The sequence below is a fragment of the Chamaea fasciata genome, unplaced genomic scaffold (genome assembly GCF_029207755.1).
Source record: "Chamaea fasciata isolate MVZ Bird 193981 ecotype frontalis unplaced genomic scaffold, bChaFas1.0.hap1 SCAF_2, whole genome shotgun sequence".
NCBI lineage: Eukaryota > Metazoa > Chordata > Aves > Passeriformes > Sylviidae > Chamaea > Chamaea fasciata.
Window position 1 is genome coordinate 53,211,455 of NW_027094087.1, and position 17,074 is coordinate 53,228,528.

Genomic DNA, 17,074 nt, shown 5'->3' on the forward strand with positions numbered 1-17,074 from the left:
TCGGCGCGGCGGTCCCCGCCCGCCATGTCACGGCGGGGCGGGGCCGTACGGCGGCGGCCGTTGCGCCTGCGCGGTGCGGGGGGTGCGGCCGGCCATGGCCGCCTCCGTGTTCTGCTGCTTCTCCTGGTGCCGGGATGGCGGCGCCGGGCACATCCCGCTCAAGGAGATGCCGGCCGTGCACTTGGACACGCAGCGCATGGGTGAGCGGGGCAGGGCCGCTGCCGCCGGCGGGCAGCTTCCCGGCGGCCAGGGCCGCAGCCCCGGGGCGCGGCACGGGGTAACCGCTGAGAAAGTCGCTTTGGGGCTACTTCTTTAGCCGGAATTGGCAGTTTTCAGGGGGAAAAAAGAGAATAAGGAAGCTTGGTTTGAGAAGTGGTTTAAAGCAGTTCGGCTTAGCTGGAGTTGATCGGCACAATGAGCGTGTGAGGTGCCCCAGGGGGGCAGGCTGCCCGGCGGGGCTGTCGTGGTCAGGGTGGGCGCGGGTGGGTCAGAGCCGGGGGGCTGAGTTCACAGAACCGCAGGATCTGTGAGGCTGGGAAAGACTTCTGAGATCATCGAGTCCAGCCTCTGACCCAACACCACCATCTTAGCCAGGCCAGGGCACTTAATGCCACGGCCAGCCTTTCTTTCCCTAAACATCTCCATGGACGGAGACTCCACCTCCAGTTAGGGCAGTGGAGATGAAGAAGGAGCCAGGCCGTGCAGAGTCTTGTCCGTGCTGCTCTTTTGAGGACTACCCTTAGCATGAGCTATCCGCAGAACCCTGCCCGGGCTTTGTGGAGGAGAGAAGGGATCTGGGCCAGCAGCAGCAGAGCGGGGGGCAGAGCTGGGGAGGAATAGGTACGGTCCAGTGCCAGAGCACAATTGTTAGCTACAGCCCCCCATGGGCTTGGCCGTGACAACAGTGCTTAAAGATGAACTCGTTCACTGGAAAAGGAAAACTTAGCAGAGGATTTTTTTTCTCTCTGTATTGGGAGGCACATTGCTAACAGAAGGACTGTTTCAGAGACTAACTAAACACCTTACAATTCCATCAGTCATTTCTACCCGATATGCTTTTCCTTCTTGTTGCAGAATGCTTTTTCTCCGATGTTAGAGAACAGAGTACAGGGCTTTGGTCTCACAGTGAACCCTTTCTGACTAAATTGTAAGTTATGCTTCTGATGTGGCTAAGAAAAGGTTATAATCAGCATGGTGCCATAAAGCCCAAGAGGTGAAAAGTAGATCAGCTTATAGATTTTAAATAAATAAACCCTGGTGGAAAGATGAACTAGCCTGTAAACAATCTTGCTTCATTCAAAGCGTGGCCCATCATCATATTTCTCACAGACTACTGAAGCTTTTACTTGGGGCAGAAGTAACAAAAACTGGTCTCCGTGTTTAGGGTTTTTGAGGACTGCTTTCAGATTTCTAAAAATGTTTTGAAGTTCTGTGGGTTGTTTTTTTTTTTTTTCTTCTTGCAGGAACAGATGTTGTCATTGTTAAAAATGGCAGAAGAATATGTGGTACAGGAGGCTGCTTAGCCAATGCACCTTTGCATCAGAACAAGAGCTATTTTGAGTTTAAAATCCAGTCCACAGGTTAGTCAGCAAAAAATGTACAACTTTAAACTTGGGAGGTATGTTACATTCCCTGCTGGTGGCAGTATCTCAAATGCTCAGCACATGCATCTTACTAATTGCATCCTTGAACATGTGAACATTGGAGAAATTTATAAGTTACTGTGTGAAAAGAAATTTGCTTTTTTAGTTTTGACTCCAAAATATTAAAAATAATAGTAAGCGTATTACTAGAGGAGTGCAAATACTAGGCCCCCTCATTGTTTTGTATGCTGTTATAGGCATGTTTTTCAGGTGGCTTGTTTTAGAAATTATTTTTGCTCAATAAATGCTTATGATCACATAAAACACTGTAGCTATGAAGTATTTTTTAAGGAGTGCAGTTTATCCAATGATATTTGTATTTATTTGTCTACTCTCATTTGCTCTTAGCAGGCGCTGTTTGCCCAAGCAAGGGTAACACTCCTTGTATTACTGTTTGCTGTTCAGATCAAGTGTGTGATCAGCAGCAGGCACACTCACACTCAGCAAGTGGTCTGTGAACTGGTTACCAAGCCACTACTGTATTTGTGACACTGTTCCTGCTTACCTGCTCTTCTTCAGAATTTAGTGAAAACAAATGCACTTTCTTTATTTCTAACCAGTTAGTCAGGTTCACTTCAAATTTGAGGGGCCTCTCAAGAGCTTGCAGTCCTGTCAGGTTGGGATTGGCAGAACATTTGATCAACACATTGTTGTGTTATTCAAGTGATTGGTGGGAATAGAGAACAGTATCTGACCTTGTGCATTCAATGCAAAACCTCAAACCCCACCTGAGTCATCTTTTCTGATTTGACAGGGTGCAACTGATGAGTAATCCTGGAATAGTTTTCTAACCACTCGTGCCTTCGTATTGCTGTAACTGTCTCGACCATGTTTTCATCATTTGACAATTTCAATGTTGTATGAGTTTCAAAAATATTACCAAATCAAGGTCTATAATATTAACAGGTTCTTTTTTTTTTTTCCATAAGACTAGTCTTTTTCCTGCTGAAAAAGGAAAATTTGTTGTTTAGAGATCCATGCTAGTTGGATTTATTTTTTGTATCCTCCTACAGTCTCAGAGTTTGTTTTCAGTATTTTTCTGGGAATAAAAACTGAGATGAGTGGTTACAATTCTCTTTTGCAGAGATCCTTCTTTTTCAAGATAGATGCTGTTTGTGTTCAGTCTCCTGTGGCTACTGGTGCTGGGTCTGGTCAGGATGAAGTTAATTATCTTCATAGCAGCTGCTGTTGTTCTGTGTTTTAGATTTGTGACCAAAGCAATACTGATAACAGAACAATACAGTTAACACACCAGTATTTTAACTATTGCTGAGCAGGGCCTGCACAGCATCAAAACCTCTTCTGTTTCTCATTCTGCCCCTCCAGTGAATAAGATTAGGGTTGCATAAGGGCTTTTGAGGGGACATAAGCAGGTGGATGACCCAAACTAGCCAAAGAGACATTCCATACCACATGCCTCATTTCTTGTTCAGGAATACATGGAAGAGGAGGGGATTTAGGGAGATTAGCCATCTTTTGCTTGGGAACTGGCTGGGCATCAGTCTGCCCATGGGAGGTGGTGAGTGATTGCCATTGCATCACTTTATTTTGTTGTCTCTTTCACTTCTGCTTCACTTACTAAACAATTTTTATCTTTAGCCACAAGTTTTCTTGGTTTTACTCTTCCTTTCCGCTTCCTCCATTCCATGGGGGCCTGGAAGGGAAGAGAATGACTGGCTGGATGGTGCTCAGCTACCAGGGCTACCAGAGCTAACCTACAATAATTCTGGTATTTCCAGGAGATATTTACTGGTAGTACCATCATGGCATTAGTTAAAAAACAAATTCTTTATGCTGTCCTGCTTCAGTCAGTCTTCAAAATAACATGTTTTCTTTCTTATTGTGTTAATAATGCATTTTAGGGATTTGGGGTATTGGAGTTGCAACCCAGAAAGCAAACTTGAATCAAATTCCACTTGGTCGAGATGTCCACAGCCTGGTGATGAGAAATGATGGAGCTCTCTACTATAACAATGAGGAGAAAAACAGGTTACCAGCAAACAGCCTTCCTCAGGAGGGCGACGTGGTGGTGAGTTTCTTAAGGCTTTCTTATTTCCTCTCCTCTTCCCAAATGCCTCTTATTTACAGCTCTGTGGCAAAGTGACTGTTTTAAGTCATATTGTTCAGTTTGTATCTCCCAGTTTGGAAAGTGCTGAGATATAAATTCCTGTTGTCATTGAATGGATCAGCAGCCTAGATGTGGGTGGACTTCATTCTCGGTATTGATAGGTTCCTAATGAGGGACGGACTTGACCAGAGTTTGAGAAATAGTTTCTAATACTGCTATTGCAGTGTCTACCTGACTGAAAACTCCCATCACAAGGATCTTACGTTGTTTGAGATGGGACCTGCCTGAACAAATAATGAGCTGGAATGCATTACATGGCTGTGTACCATGCCCAGCTGAACTCGAGATCCCTTAGCCAACTGGTTAATGATTAGAAGGACAGAGGGGAGCAGAGATGGGTCCTGGGTGATAAATTAATTGTATTTTTAGCCAAACCTTTGTAGTTTGTGGGGATATTAAATGAGGAGGGGGGTAATGTTCACTGGAAAATGATTGAGAGAAAATTTCTTTCTTTTGTACCTTACTATTTCAGGTTTCTCAAAACATCCTTAAGTGACTTTGTTCAAAGTGTTGTTTTTTTAGTGCTGTCATTTTCTCCACATCTTCTTACATATTTTCAAAAGTACATGAGAGCAATGCAATGAAATGGAGACCATTTATCACCCCTACTTTTTCATGCTGGTAACTTGCCTCTCTATAGCCGTGGTTAGAAATGTCATCTTTAGAAGCCCCAAACAGCTAAGGGTGACATCTCCACCCTTTACCCTCAGGTACAATACTGTTCTTTTAATCCCCTTCTGAAACTGTTTTTTGAAGGGTTGCAGACTGTTTCAGGCTTTGGTGAACTAGTGTGGTCTGAACAGCTTCAACTAATCACCAAAATAAAAAAAACAACCAAAAAAAAAAAAAAAACCCACAAAAAACCCAACTGACATGTTACTACTAACTCCCCCATTTCCATAAATATCAATGTATTTTGTTCTGTCATGAAAGCAAATTTTTGAAGTCCTGCATGAGCACACAAATTGTCACACTCAGACATACTGAAGCAGTGAGAAAAGTGCTTTATCTAACAGATAAGTTAGTTGCTATCTTGTTAGTGCTATCAGTTTGTTTTCTGCTCTGTGGTCAGCATATTTATAGCATTGTGTGTGAAACCATGGTCTGTTGCTGCCAGCGGAGTAAATGGAACTGAGAGAGGTTTCCATATGGAAGTATGGAAGGATGTACTTGGTTCATAGCATCACTATTTATTCAAGTTATTTCTGTGAGAAGATACAAACAAGAAGATTGCAAACCGCCTCATACTCAAAATCATTGAACATCTTGTGTTTCTTTAACGTGGTGAAGTCTGGAAATTTGTTCTGTAAACTCAGGAAGGTGCAAAGTGTATTGTGCAGTACTGTGCTGCATCCCAGTTGAATGGGTGTTAAGTAATCCCGAATATTTGAAAATACAGATGTTATTGGTCATTTATTAACTTCTAGTCATTGGCGGGAATATGTCAGGTGAGATTTTCTAGGATGCTGTGGTTTGCATAATGGTGTTAAAATCTGCCTGTGGCTAAGAAAGCTAAGTTAAGCAGCAGTCTTATGCATATAAACTTGTTGATGCTTTTTTTTTTGGTTAATTTTGTGTACTTTGTAGGGCATTACATATGACCATGTAGAATTAAATGTATATTTAAATGGCAAGAACATGCATTGTCCAGCTTCAGGAATCAGGGGGACTGTCTATCCAGTGGTCTATGGTAAGTCAGAGATTTTAAAACTGTTTCACATTATGGAAAATATTTTTATTCCAGTTCTGTTTTGTGAGCTGTGTATTATTCTCACGTGAATGGAACACACATCAATCATTTATTCTTGGCAACTACAACAATTAATTACATGAAAATGCAAACCTGGGAAATTGCAAAATAGTATTTTTGCCTCATTTTTAATGGTGCTTGATAGGAAAAAAGGCACTGCTTACTGACTGCTTACAGTGTCCACGTCCAGCAAGCTGGGGAGTTGCTGCACACAGTCTAAAAGTTGGGAGGTAAAAAAAAAATTGAGCAGATGGCTGACTTGTGGGTTAATCTGATTTATCTATGGACTTGATATTTATGCCTTTTAATTTCACATACTTCATAAATGCCCTCAGTGTTACATAGCAATAGAATTGTTGTTTGTATTGTCTTGAACTTCCTGTGCAGTTTCTGCCCATTGCTGCTTGTCCTATTGCTCAGCACCACCAAGCAGTGCCTGGATCCACCCTCTTGGCACCCTCCCTTCAGGGACTCATAGATATTGATGAATTCCCTTCTCAGTCATCTCTTCTCAAGACTGAATAGGCCCAGCTCCCTCAGCCTTTTCTTATAGGAGAGGTGCCCTGGTCCCCTCATCATCTTTGTCACCATCCTCTGGACCTGCTCCAGGAGCTCCATCTTCAGTTTATCTGAGCCTCATCTAAGTAGTAGCCAAAATCATTTTGGTCTTAAGGATAACCCTTAGCTACGTGATGGGGATAATTTTTTATTTCATGGTGGGTTCCTAATGAACTGTTGGCATGTTTCCATTTATATCTTGATAGATTTTGGTTGATAAAGAATTTTATGAACAGGAAGAAAGTACTCCAGATGTGTTGTAGAGTCTTTGAGGTCTATAAATGTAGCTGGTGAATTACTTGCTTCCAAGCCTTAAGGGTGGAATCGTTTTATATGGTCGAGTTGTGCTGTGTCCTTCAGCCACACGATGGCGCCGCTAAAATGCTGTGGCAGCTCCGCGGGCTCTCCTCGTGCAAAATCCTCTGAGCAGCAGCAGGAGAGTTACTGTGTGGCTGCATCTTCCCTAGATTTTGGAAGAGGTCCTACACAGCGTGAAGAGTGAAGGTTGCTTTCAAAAACTACTTGGTGGCATGTTAGCCTACTGTTAATCCTTTTTCTCTGACTAAAATTGTTCCATGCCTGGGGAATGCAGTGACCTTTTATTGCCGGTCTCTTTTTGACTTCTTCCACAAGTGGGCATAATTTCATCATAATTATCATGTCTCCTACATATAGCTATAACTTGAAGCCTGCAGGTTGTTTTTGTACACTACTTATTTGGTATAAACTTCAACTACAAGTGTCCTTAATTTAATGTGAACTTCTAGTCCTGTGGAAGGATTTGACCATACAGAAGAGAGTTTCTCAAACATTTACCCTATTCAGACTAGAACTATAGATATCTTTTTAAAAGAAACGTGATAGATCAGGCAAACACAGTGCCAAGCTTGAGAAGATAAAACAGAAAAATGGACTTAAAGATTATTCCCTACAGCAGCTGTACCTCAGGCACTTTAATGGAAACAAGACATAAACACTGTGTAAGTACTAGAGAACTGTACAAACTCACTGATAGGAGTTTTCACAAAGCCTAGGAGAGAAAAATTCTGACCTTGTCTTTGAGATAGCTAAATTCCAAAATATGCAGATGAAGGTTTTCTTGTTTGAACTAATGTTGATAGTCTGCCAGGTTCATCTCAGAAGCTGTCTTTGAGAGAGACCTTGCTTTTCTGACTAGGTGGGTGTTTCAGTTTGCCAGTGAAGCACACAAAAGTGTTGCTCTGAAAATACTCAGCAGTTTCTTTTTTATATTCTACATTGAAAGTATGGTTGCAGGTGGGTAGATTATGCAGGGGATCAAAAACTGGGAGAAGTTCTGTAAAAAAACCACATTAACCTCCAACTTCAAGAAGCAGTCAAAGGAGCTCTCTTTGGATCGTATGCTAAAACTGATGGTTTGATACCAACCACTACAGACATGTGAAACCTTGTAAACCTTCAAAAATACACTGTAGACAGCTGAAACTTCAGCAGAATTAGGAACAGAAAAATATGCACATGGAGAGGTGACATCCCTGCTGGGTTTATCTGGTAGCATCCTTAATCTGTAGATTTCTGGAGAAATGGAGTAGAAAATTTGGAATCAATAGCCTGAAGCTCTGTTAACACTCCCAGTGAAATTAGACATTCTCATTGACTTCACCAAGGAACCTTTACCAAGTAAACAGCAGAAAAGAGATGGTTTGCTCTCCTGGCAAAGGGCCTTACCAAATTAATTAAGAGATTTCTTTTAATTGTGTATGAGTAATGGATGTATTGAAGAAATTCTTTGTGGTTTGAGCACAGTCTCCAGTCTGTAAAGATTGTGTAAAAGAGGATCAAACTGTAAGTGTTCCTTCTCTAATTCCTCCTTTTTGGTTCTCTTCTGCAGTTGATGACAGTGCCATTCTGGATTGTCAGTTCAGTGAATTTTATCATACACCTCCACCCGGGTTTGAAAAGATCCTCTTTGAGCAGCAAATCTTCTGAGTGTCTTCATACTGAGAATTTGCACCCTGCACTGTTACAAAAGCTTTGTCATCCTGAAGCCTCACTTTACTTTTAGGAAACATATCTGTATTTTTAGTAAGTATTTGTGACTGTTGTCAGCAGAATAAATATGTTAATTGCAACACCAGGTAAATGTGTTGCAAATAAGAGTTTTCTGGCATTGTTTTGTCATTGAAAATGAGTGTTTTGGGGCAGGGTTTTTCTCTGATTTGATGCATAAGGAGATGCACTTGATGCATAAGGAGACTAAGGGATACTGCCGTTGTCACTATTCAGTATTTTGAATAAACTGGAGCTCTGTAAGGCAAATAGTTCTTATACATGTGATAGCTATGGAGATGGGTAGTTCTCATGATTTTTCCCCCCAGCTTTTTTCTCACAGAAATTATGTATTTTTTTTAAAGGATACACTGTGTTTCTAGTCTGTGATTTGGAGTTGTGGTGTCCCAGTTCTGCACAATGACTAATAATACAATGGCATAGCTAGCAGCTAGATACATTTTTTTTTTTTTTGCAAGGTGTAGGTTACTCCATTCCCTCAATCTTAGACCAGCAAATACAGCTCATCTGTTTCTTCTAGATTTTAATTTGTTTTTATTGTGACCAAAAAAAGAAGTACAATATTTTATTGTAATACTTTTTTGTTGAACCTTAAAAAGTAAACCTGAACACTGCCTGTGTGTTTGAGGACCACCATGCTCTGTTACTCTGGTAAGAGGGTAAGTACAGATCACTCAACTTGGATAAGCAAAGATCCACGTGAAGGATATGAGATGTTATGGTGAAGCATTACATCTAAACTGTAAATTAGATTATTCTCTTATGGAATAGCGTATTTAATTTCTTCGTGAATCATTTATAAACGGCTAAGACATTGTTCTAAAATGTGATGCCCTTGAATATACATTGTGAGATGCTATTTTTTCCCCTCTTGTCATATTTAATATACTTCCTAGAAGAATTTTTATTGTAAAAAAATACCTTCATACTGAATGTTTGTGTTTTGGTTTTGGCTTTTCCTGGGTTAATGTGTTTGCATAAATGATTTTATTTAAATATTTTTAGAAATTATCTTATTCTGAAATTTTCAAATACAAACAGCTTTCTCAAAGCCTTTCACCTTAGGATTTACTGCATCTGTCTTAATTTTATGGCCCACGTTTTCCTTCCTTTTAGCCTTGCTATCACGTGACAGTATTGAGTAGAACTTTTCAACCTTGTAAGCATTATGGTGTAAACCTCGGGAGATTAGACTGCAATTTTATCATTTCCCTTTGAAATCTGCTCAAATCAGAGTAGGGTAATGAGAAATAAAACCTAAATCCTAAAACACCTTCCCCCCACCCATCCCTTCTTTCTGGGCTTAAATTTTTTCCCAATCTGCTCTACCTTGTTCCCCCAGCAGCACAGAGGGACAAGGAATGGGGGCTGTGATCAGTTCCTTGCATGTTGTCTCTGCTGCGCCTTTTTCCTCAGGGGAAGGACTCCTCACTCTGTTTCTCTGCTCCAGCATGGGTCCCTCCCTTGGGAGGCTGCTCTCCAGAACTTCTCCACTGGGAGTCCTTTCCATAAGCTGCAGTTCTTCATGACCTGCTCCAGCATGGATCCTTTATACTGGGTGCAGTCCTTCAGGAACAGACAGCTCCAGCATGGGTCCCCATGGGACCTGTTCTGGGTCACAGCCTCCTTCAGACATCCATGTGCTCTGGGTGGGGTCCTTCACAGGCTGCAGGTGGATCTCTGCTCCCGCATGGGCTGCAGGGGCACAGCTGCCTCACCATGGGCTGCACCAGGGGCTGCAGGGGAATTTCTTGCCCCTCCAGTGACGTTGGTGTCTGTGGGGCTGTCTCCCTCATGTTTTCACCCCTCTCTGGCTGAAATGGTGCCATATTTCCCCTTCTCCTTAATCTTTTTTACCAGGGGCTCTACCACTGTGTCTGCTGGGCTTGATCTTGGCCAGCAGTGACTCCATCTTGGACCCAGCTGGCATTGGGTCTGTCAGAAATGGGGGAAGCTTCTGGCATCTGTAGCCCCCTGCTACCAGAACCTTGCCATGCAAACAGCTTCTACACAGCCTGGGCTTCAGATGTCTGATGCAGCCCTCCAAGTCCCAGGTTGCAGGGATTGCCTGTGACCTCTGAGGCCAAGAAAAATGGCCCTCTGTCCTTCCAGAAGTATGCTGTCTTGGAGAATCTGTGCTGCCAACTGGATGAGTTCAGGAGGCAGTGAACAGGTGGCACATCAGGGAACATGAAAGGGAGACAGACTGGATCTTCTCTGAGTCTTAACAGCTTGAAGAGCCTCAGACCCCAGATATAACAGGGAAGACAGCAGTGTCTGCCTTGCACTATCAAGATAAGCAAAACCTCTGGAGAAAAGGATGGATGGAAGCTGATGACTTCTGGCACCAAGAGGAATGTTCTTGCCACACCTATGGGTTTGCAGCTGTGAAACAGGTTCATTGCTCTCTTAGTTGAAGAGAAGCTAGATGAGCATGGGGGCCCAGGTGGTGGACAATAACTTGCTGCTGAGAGGAAAGGGAGTGAGAAGGCGGCACTAATAGGACAAGTCAGTAATTAACTGCAGATCTAGTGTTGGGAGCATCCTGTAAGTTCCTAATAGACAGGTTGTGGTAAGAGCAGACAGTGAGGTGGACTGAAAACTGGACAAATGGCCAGGCCCAGAGGGAGGTCAGTGGCACTAAGTTTAGTTGGAGGCCAGGAACCAGCACTCCAGGGTCAGTAGTGGCTCTGGTCCTCCTTAACATCCTCATAAATGTTCTGGTTGATGGTGCAGAGTGTACCTTTAGTGAGTTTGCAGCTGACACAAACTTGAAAGGATTGGCTGATACGCCAGAGGGTTGTGCTGCCATCCAGAGGGACCACAACAAGTTGGAGAAATGGGCTGATGGGAAACTTGTGAAGTTCAACAAGGAGGAGCGCAAAGTCCTGCAGTTGGGAAGAAAAAACCCCATCTATCTGAACAGGCTGAGGGCTATCCATCCAGGAAGCAGCTTGGCAGAAAGGAACCTGTGGGTCCTGGTGGACAGAAAGGTGAACTGAGCCAACAGTGTGCCCTTGCAGCAAAGAAAGTGATTGGCATCTGTGGCTGCGTTCCCCAAAATATTGCCAGCAGGTTAATGGAGGTGATCCTTTGCCTTTACGCCACCCTGGTGGGGCCACACTTGGACTGCTGTGTCCAGTCCTGGACTCCTTGGTACAAAAGAGACAGAGACACACTGGAGAGAGACTGAAGAAGGGCCACAAAAATGATTAAGGGTGAATCATCTTCCCTATGAGGCAAGGCTGGGAAAGCTCAGACTGTTCAACCTGAAGAGAAGGCTCAGGGGGATTTGTTCAGTGCATGTAAGACACCTGAAGGGAATGTGAAAAGAATGCAGAGCCAGGCTCTTTGCAGAGGATCACAGTGACGGGACTAAAGGCAATGGGCAGAAACATGCAGGAGGTTCTCTCTGAACATCGGGAAACATTTTTTACTGTCAGGATGACTGAGCACTGGCATAGCTTGGCCAGACTGGTTGTGGAGTCATCATCCTTGGAGCCATTCAAAAGCCAGCTGGACGTGGTCCTGGGTAACTGGGTCTAGGTGGCCCTGCATGAGCAGGAGGGTTGGACCAGATGATGTCTGGGGATCCCTTCCCAGCTCATCCAATCTGAATTCATTCAAATGCTTCACCTGGAATTATATTTCTTATGTTCATGGGTAAAGGAGGAAGTATTTTAAAAAAAATTCTAATCGCTGTATCTAACTGCATCCAGCAAACAACTCTCTCTGAAGACTGCTGTGGTTAAGAATATTTAACAGTAGAAGATGCTACCTTGAGCTTAATGTAGACTTGCTTTAAAATGGAGAGGAGGCTGTCTTCATCAAAGTTGGTATTTGAATGGAAGACATTTTGGTATATATAAAATACTCAAAGTATCTGTTACATCCACCAAAAATATGGAAAGAGCCTGCTTTTGTGACTTAAATCTGCTCGTTTCTCATCTTAAACAGAAAAAAGATGCATTTGTAATACTGCACGATGTAACTGCGTCTCTTCTGTCAAAATCAGAAGACTTGTTTTATAATTGATGCCACAGGAAAACCACAAAAAAAAAAAAAGGAAAAGGTGAAAAAAATCTTATAAAATCTTTTTATAAAATCTTACTATAATCTATTAATCAAAATGGAAAGAAAGACCAAATTTCACCTGAAAATAAGTTTTTTGATGAGAGTTCTTAGAAGAAGCAAGGCTAGATTTAACTCCATTGGCCACAGAAATAGAATGTGAGTTAACTTGTGTCTCAGACTGTCATATCAGCACTTGGCAATGAATCCAGATGTTTACTCAGAAGTGTTCCCAGTCCCAGCTTTGCCCAAAGAAATGGGATGCAATACCCATTTCTAAAAGTTGCATTTCAGTAAAAAGTAAATTTCAGTTAAGATTTAGGAATATATTTACTAGTAGCAAATTTATTTTTACAAGAATGAATCATATTTCCCAGTGAAATGGTCGAGGTATTTCCACTAATTGTTTATACCCAAAATGTTTTCTTAATCTTTGAATGTTATGATTTTGACACCCTGTGTCTTTGAGTACAAAACTTTGTATTAACTAATGTTTCCTGACTCCTTCTGACATTATGCTGTGGCAGCAAGATATGAAATCTGAAAAAGACTTTATTGTTGCATCCACAAATTGATAGAAGTGACAGGACACATAATACAGGTTACATGTACATCAGAGGAGTTGTTATTTTTATAATACTGGAACTGCCTGTGATGCTTCTGGGGTAGATGAAATCAGGTAGTACTATTCCAACAAGATTAAAATCCTAATTAGATACTAGAAGGCTAGAAACACCTGTCAAGGATTTCCTGAAAAGGTGCTCTTCCACAAAAAATCAGGATCCAGTACCATGCATTGTCTGCAAAGAGAAACTTCATGCTGTGCACTGGGTCTCTTTAATGCCATTCAGCACAGTTCTAATCCCACGCTCCACAAGAGCATTCAGAGATGGCAGAACATGGTATTCAGGTGCAGATGTTCATGAGAATACAGACTTCCATGAATATTCAGGCTGTTTTTCCTTTCCTCAGGCTTTCTTGGGAGTGCACTGCTGTTCCTACAGCTGTGTGCAAAAACAACAGAAGGAACCAGGTTCTATAGTGGGAATTTCTTTACTTCAACTGACTTCTTAGATTATTTTTATGTCCTCACTCATCTTTCTTATCAGTTTGTGTTGATGTTGCCTTGCATGCTGGCAACCAGTCGAGCTCCTGGCTGACTGAGCCACAGTCAGCCACATAAAGTTCCACAGAGGTCCACAAGGAAATCAGTAAAACGTTGTTTTATACCTTTCTCTCTGAATCCAGGCTTTAAGGCCCAAGGATCCAGCCCCCCAAGTAACCTAAGGTGTTCAAAACTACTGTTGCCTCTGAAAATGGAATACCTCTTGCTTTAGGGAAGAATTGCTTGCATAAATGTGTCCAAAACTAAACCACTGAGGTACTTAAAGGAAGCCTGTGATGAAAGATTTGGAACAAATCTAAGTGCCTCTTCACTCCCCTTCACTGTTCTTTCCCTTGCCCAGTTCTGCAATAAAATAGTTTTCATAGAATTATAGAATCACTTAGGTTGGAAGAGACTTCTAAGATAATCAAGCCCAACCAGCACTGCTGATTCCACCACTAAACCTTGTCCCTGTGTGCCACATCTACATGTTCTACTTGCCGGAATGAGGACTCCACCATTTCCCTAGGCAGTCTGTTCCAAAGGTTGACCACCTTTTCAGGGAAGAAATTTTCCCTAGTATCCAATCAAAACCTCCCCTGGTACAAGTGGAGGATGTTTCCTCTTGTCCTGTCACTTGTTACATAGGAGAAGAGACTGACCCCCACATGGCTCCACCCTCCTTTCAGGCAGTTGCAGAGGGCAACAAGGTCCCCCCTGAGCCTCCTTTTCTCAGATAAACACCCCCAGCTCCCCAGACACTGCTCAAAAGACTTGTGGTCCAGGCCCTACAACACAGCTATGTTGCCCTTCTTTGGATACACTCCAGCACTTCAATGATAGAGATTTCTAGACAAAAGTACAAAGGATTAGGGAGAGCTCTCAGGTGTACAGTGATTTGTACCTTTGCTTTTCTTGAGTGCTTCATGTGTAAGCTCTCTGTTGAGGCAAATCTTGATGGCTTGAATGTTGAATTTTTGTTTGTTGAATATTTGTAAGAACAAAGAGTTAGAAGTACCATTTCGCACTTCATCTGGCTTGTGCAAGAGCCATTTATTATTTTCTTTATTTTAGTTTCCTCATCCAGACATTTCAGTTTTTCCTTGCTCCTTTTCTAGCTCTGTGTTGGAGCTAAGAAAGCTCATCTGATCTGGCTGCCAGGATGAGTCAGCAGAAGAGCTTTTTGTCCCTCCACATCGTCCTAACGTCTGACACTTCCAGGGAAGAGGAATCATTTCTTAGACACTTGAATTTCCTTTGCTGCAGTCAAGAGAGGTGGGTTGGGGATTCAATGAGATTGAAAGAACATTCTCATGGGGAGTCAACTGCTAAAATACCAGAAATTTAGTGTGAAGTGCTTAAATAAAATTAAGGTCACTATTCCTTAATTCCAGAGCATGCCAAGAAAATAATTTGTATCTTTGTGTATATGTATTTAGGTTGCATTGTGCCTGCAATTTAATTCAAGATAATTTAGGGAGAGCAAAAATTGAAGCCAAGTCACATCTGTGGAAAACTCTGGCATGTTTAGTAGACAAGACACTTCCTAGCTTCAAACGTGAAAACTTGAATCATTTTTCTTGGATGTGCTCATTTTATTGGCAAGCAGTACACATTAAAATCCCCATTGTTGAGAAATCTAAATTCCCTTTTCCCTTAAAATATCTGTACTCAATATAGGAGGGCTTATGACCTTTACATAAGTGAACAAGTATTATACTGAATAATGATTGCAGTAGTTCAGTGAGGATTTTGTGTGGAAGTGCTACTCTTGGCCAAAGTAAATGCTGGCAAAATCGAGATAAGCTGGTGGAAGAGGCATTTTTCATGCAAATTGGTAGCTTGCTCCAGACAAAGTCATCTTTTCCTGTGTGTAGGATGGAAGTAGCGCTTCCCTCTTCAGAGGATTGTCAGGAGAATACATTGAAGGAAGGTGAGGCAGTCAAGGCCATGTTCAGACTGCTTGTACCCTAATGCCTGTCACAACTCCATCTCTCCATTGTCTGAGGAATCAAGTCTGAGCAGTGTGAGTCACTCATGACTAATTTGAGTGTAGTAGTTATAACTCCTAAATTAAGCTCCCCGAGTAGGGAGTGTGAACACACCTTCAGATGTTACAGTAAATGGGAGGGCCATCTAAATTATCTTAAAGAGTGTATTTTCCCAGAGATTTCTTTAGGAAAGGATTGGGTTGCTTGTAGTCCATTTCTTCAGTTCTCTTTCAATTCATAATCTTTTTTGCATCTGCTCTAAAACCCTATTTTCCCACTAGTGTTAAAATAAGTGATACACCAACCATTTATTTGTTGCAGGCTGACAGTTACCAAATTCTAGGAAACTTTGTCTCTATTCAAAAAAACGATGGTCAACATAATCCTGTCAGCTAAAATCCCTGTGGGAGATGCATGTCACGCAGCAAAAGATCTCTGCTGATGCTGCTTGAATTATTTCCTCAGACGGAGTGAGCAGTAGTGACAGATGGCCTTTTTTTCCTATTCTCCATGTATTGCTGTAAGTTTGCCTTACACAGCCATGCTCGTTGGGAAAAGGAAGCAAACAGAGCTGCCTCGAGGCTTCTCAGCAGCATAAGCACATTGAAAGTTTGGGCTCTGGGGAAGGGGGCCAGAGCTGGACCAAATGGTGAGGACAGAACCAAAATCCTCAGCATTTTCTGTGTTTGCTGCTGCTGCTGCTGTCATGGTGGGGTGGGAAAGAAGGAGATGGTGACTGTAGTTGGTGTGAAAGCACACCTTGCCCACACCAGCAAGGCTCTGGTAAAACTCTACCCTAAGTATTTTGTCCCAGGTCACACAGGAAGTCTCAATCGGGTGAAGCAGGCCAGCTTTGTCAGTGAGGAGAGGGGAGGGCTGGTATCCCCACCTAACACAGCCGTGCAAGTGGGAAGGAGCTTCTGAGCTAGTGAGTGTTAAACTGTCAAAAACATTGCTTGTAGCTGCATCACTGCTCACTGCATTCAGAAGGGTGTTACACTGCTAAAAAAAAAACCCAAAAAAACCCCACAAACCAGTTTTACTGAAATAGCCCTGTCCTTGCTAGACGTGCTTTTCAGGATAGCACACTGCTATTCCAGAGCTGATAAGGCTGCCCTGTCGTGCAGATTGCCTTGATGATGCTGCTATTTGTTCTCCTCTGTGGAATGGCAATCATAATATTTCACCCTTTGTCTTCATCCTAAGAGCCAGGGATGTCAGATCCATCCTGGGGAAACAGCCAGATCCCCCAGGTTTGGCTGTCAATTCAGCTCTGCATCTGTCGCTCCACAATGAGCCTCCCACTGCGGGCGGTTGTGGGGGAAGGTAAACTGTGACCTTGTGTAGCAATGAACTGCATAGCTGTGCCTTGTTGTCAGTGCCTGACTGTTGCTTTCAGGATTGGTCCATAAGAAACTTCCCTTTTAGAGCCATCTCTGTTCCTGACCTTTGTTTCTCTTCGTTTCTTATTTTCCTGTGTCTGAATCTAGCGACGCACATGATTTCTACCAGTGCAAACCCTGTTGCATTGATGTGGAAGGATCTGCAGCTGCTGGTGTTAGCTTGGCTGGTGAATTGCTCAGTGGCTTGGACTCCTCCTAGAGCCTGGAGTCATTCTGCAACTCGACTAAGTTAAGCTTCAGCAGTTGCTGCCCAGTTCCTCTCTTGGGCTGCATGATCTTGTCATCATATGGAGTTGGCCTGGCTTGCAGCCAGACTGCACTTCTTTGTGTCCATGTGCTCCAGAAAACATATCTAACACATTCCCTTAGTTAGCTG

At 42.7% G+C, this 17,074-nt stretch overlaps 1 protein-coding gene across 1 annotated transcript; it reads left to right on the forward strand.

Moving 5' to 3' along the window:
- The first annotated feature begins 79 nt into the window (after positions 1 to 79).
- SPRYD7 (SPRY domain containing 7) lies at positions 80 to 9,061 on the forward strand. Its single transcript, XM_066176129.1, has 5 exons — positions 80 to 200; positions 1,464 to 1,580; positions 3,506 to 3,672; positions 5,359 to 5,461; positions 7,950 to 9,061. Exons 1-5 carry the CDS (start codon positions 95 to 97, stop codon positions 8,045 to 8,047), a joined length of 591 nt encoding a protein of 196 aa, XP_066032226.1. The 5' UTR covers positions 80 to 94; the 3' UTR covers positions 8,048 to 9,061.
- The last annotated feature ends 8,013 nt before the right edge of the window (positions 9,062 to 17,074 follow it).

Coding starts and splice junctions, on each gene's coding strand:
- SPRYD7 (XM_066176129.1), top strand. CDS start 95: ATGGCCGCCTCCGTGTTCTGCTGCTTCTCCTGGTGCCGGGATGGCGGC. Junction 1,581..3,505: donor GTTTAAAATCCAGTCCACAG/GTTAGTCAGCAA, acceptor AATGCATTTTAG/GGATTTGGGGTATTGGAGTT. Junction 5,462..7,949: donor TGTCTATCCAGTGGTCTATG/GTAAGTCAGAGA, acceptor TCTCTTCTGCAG/TTGATGACAGTGCCATTCTG.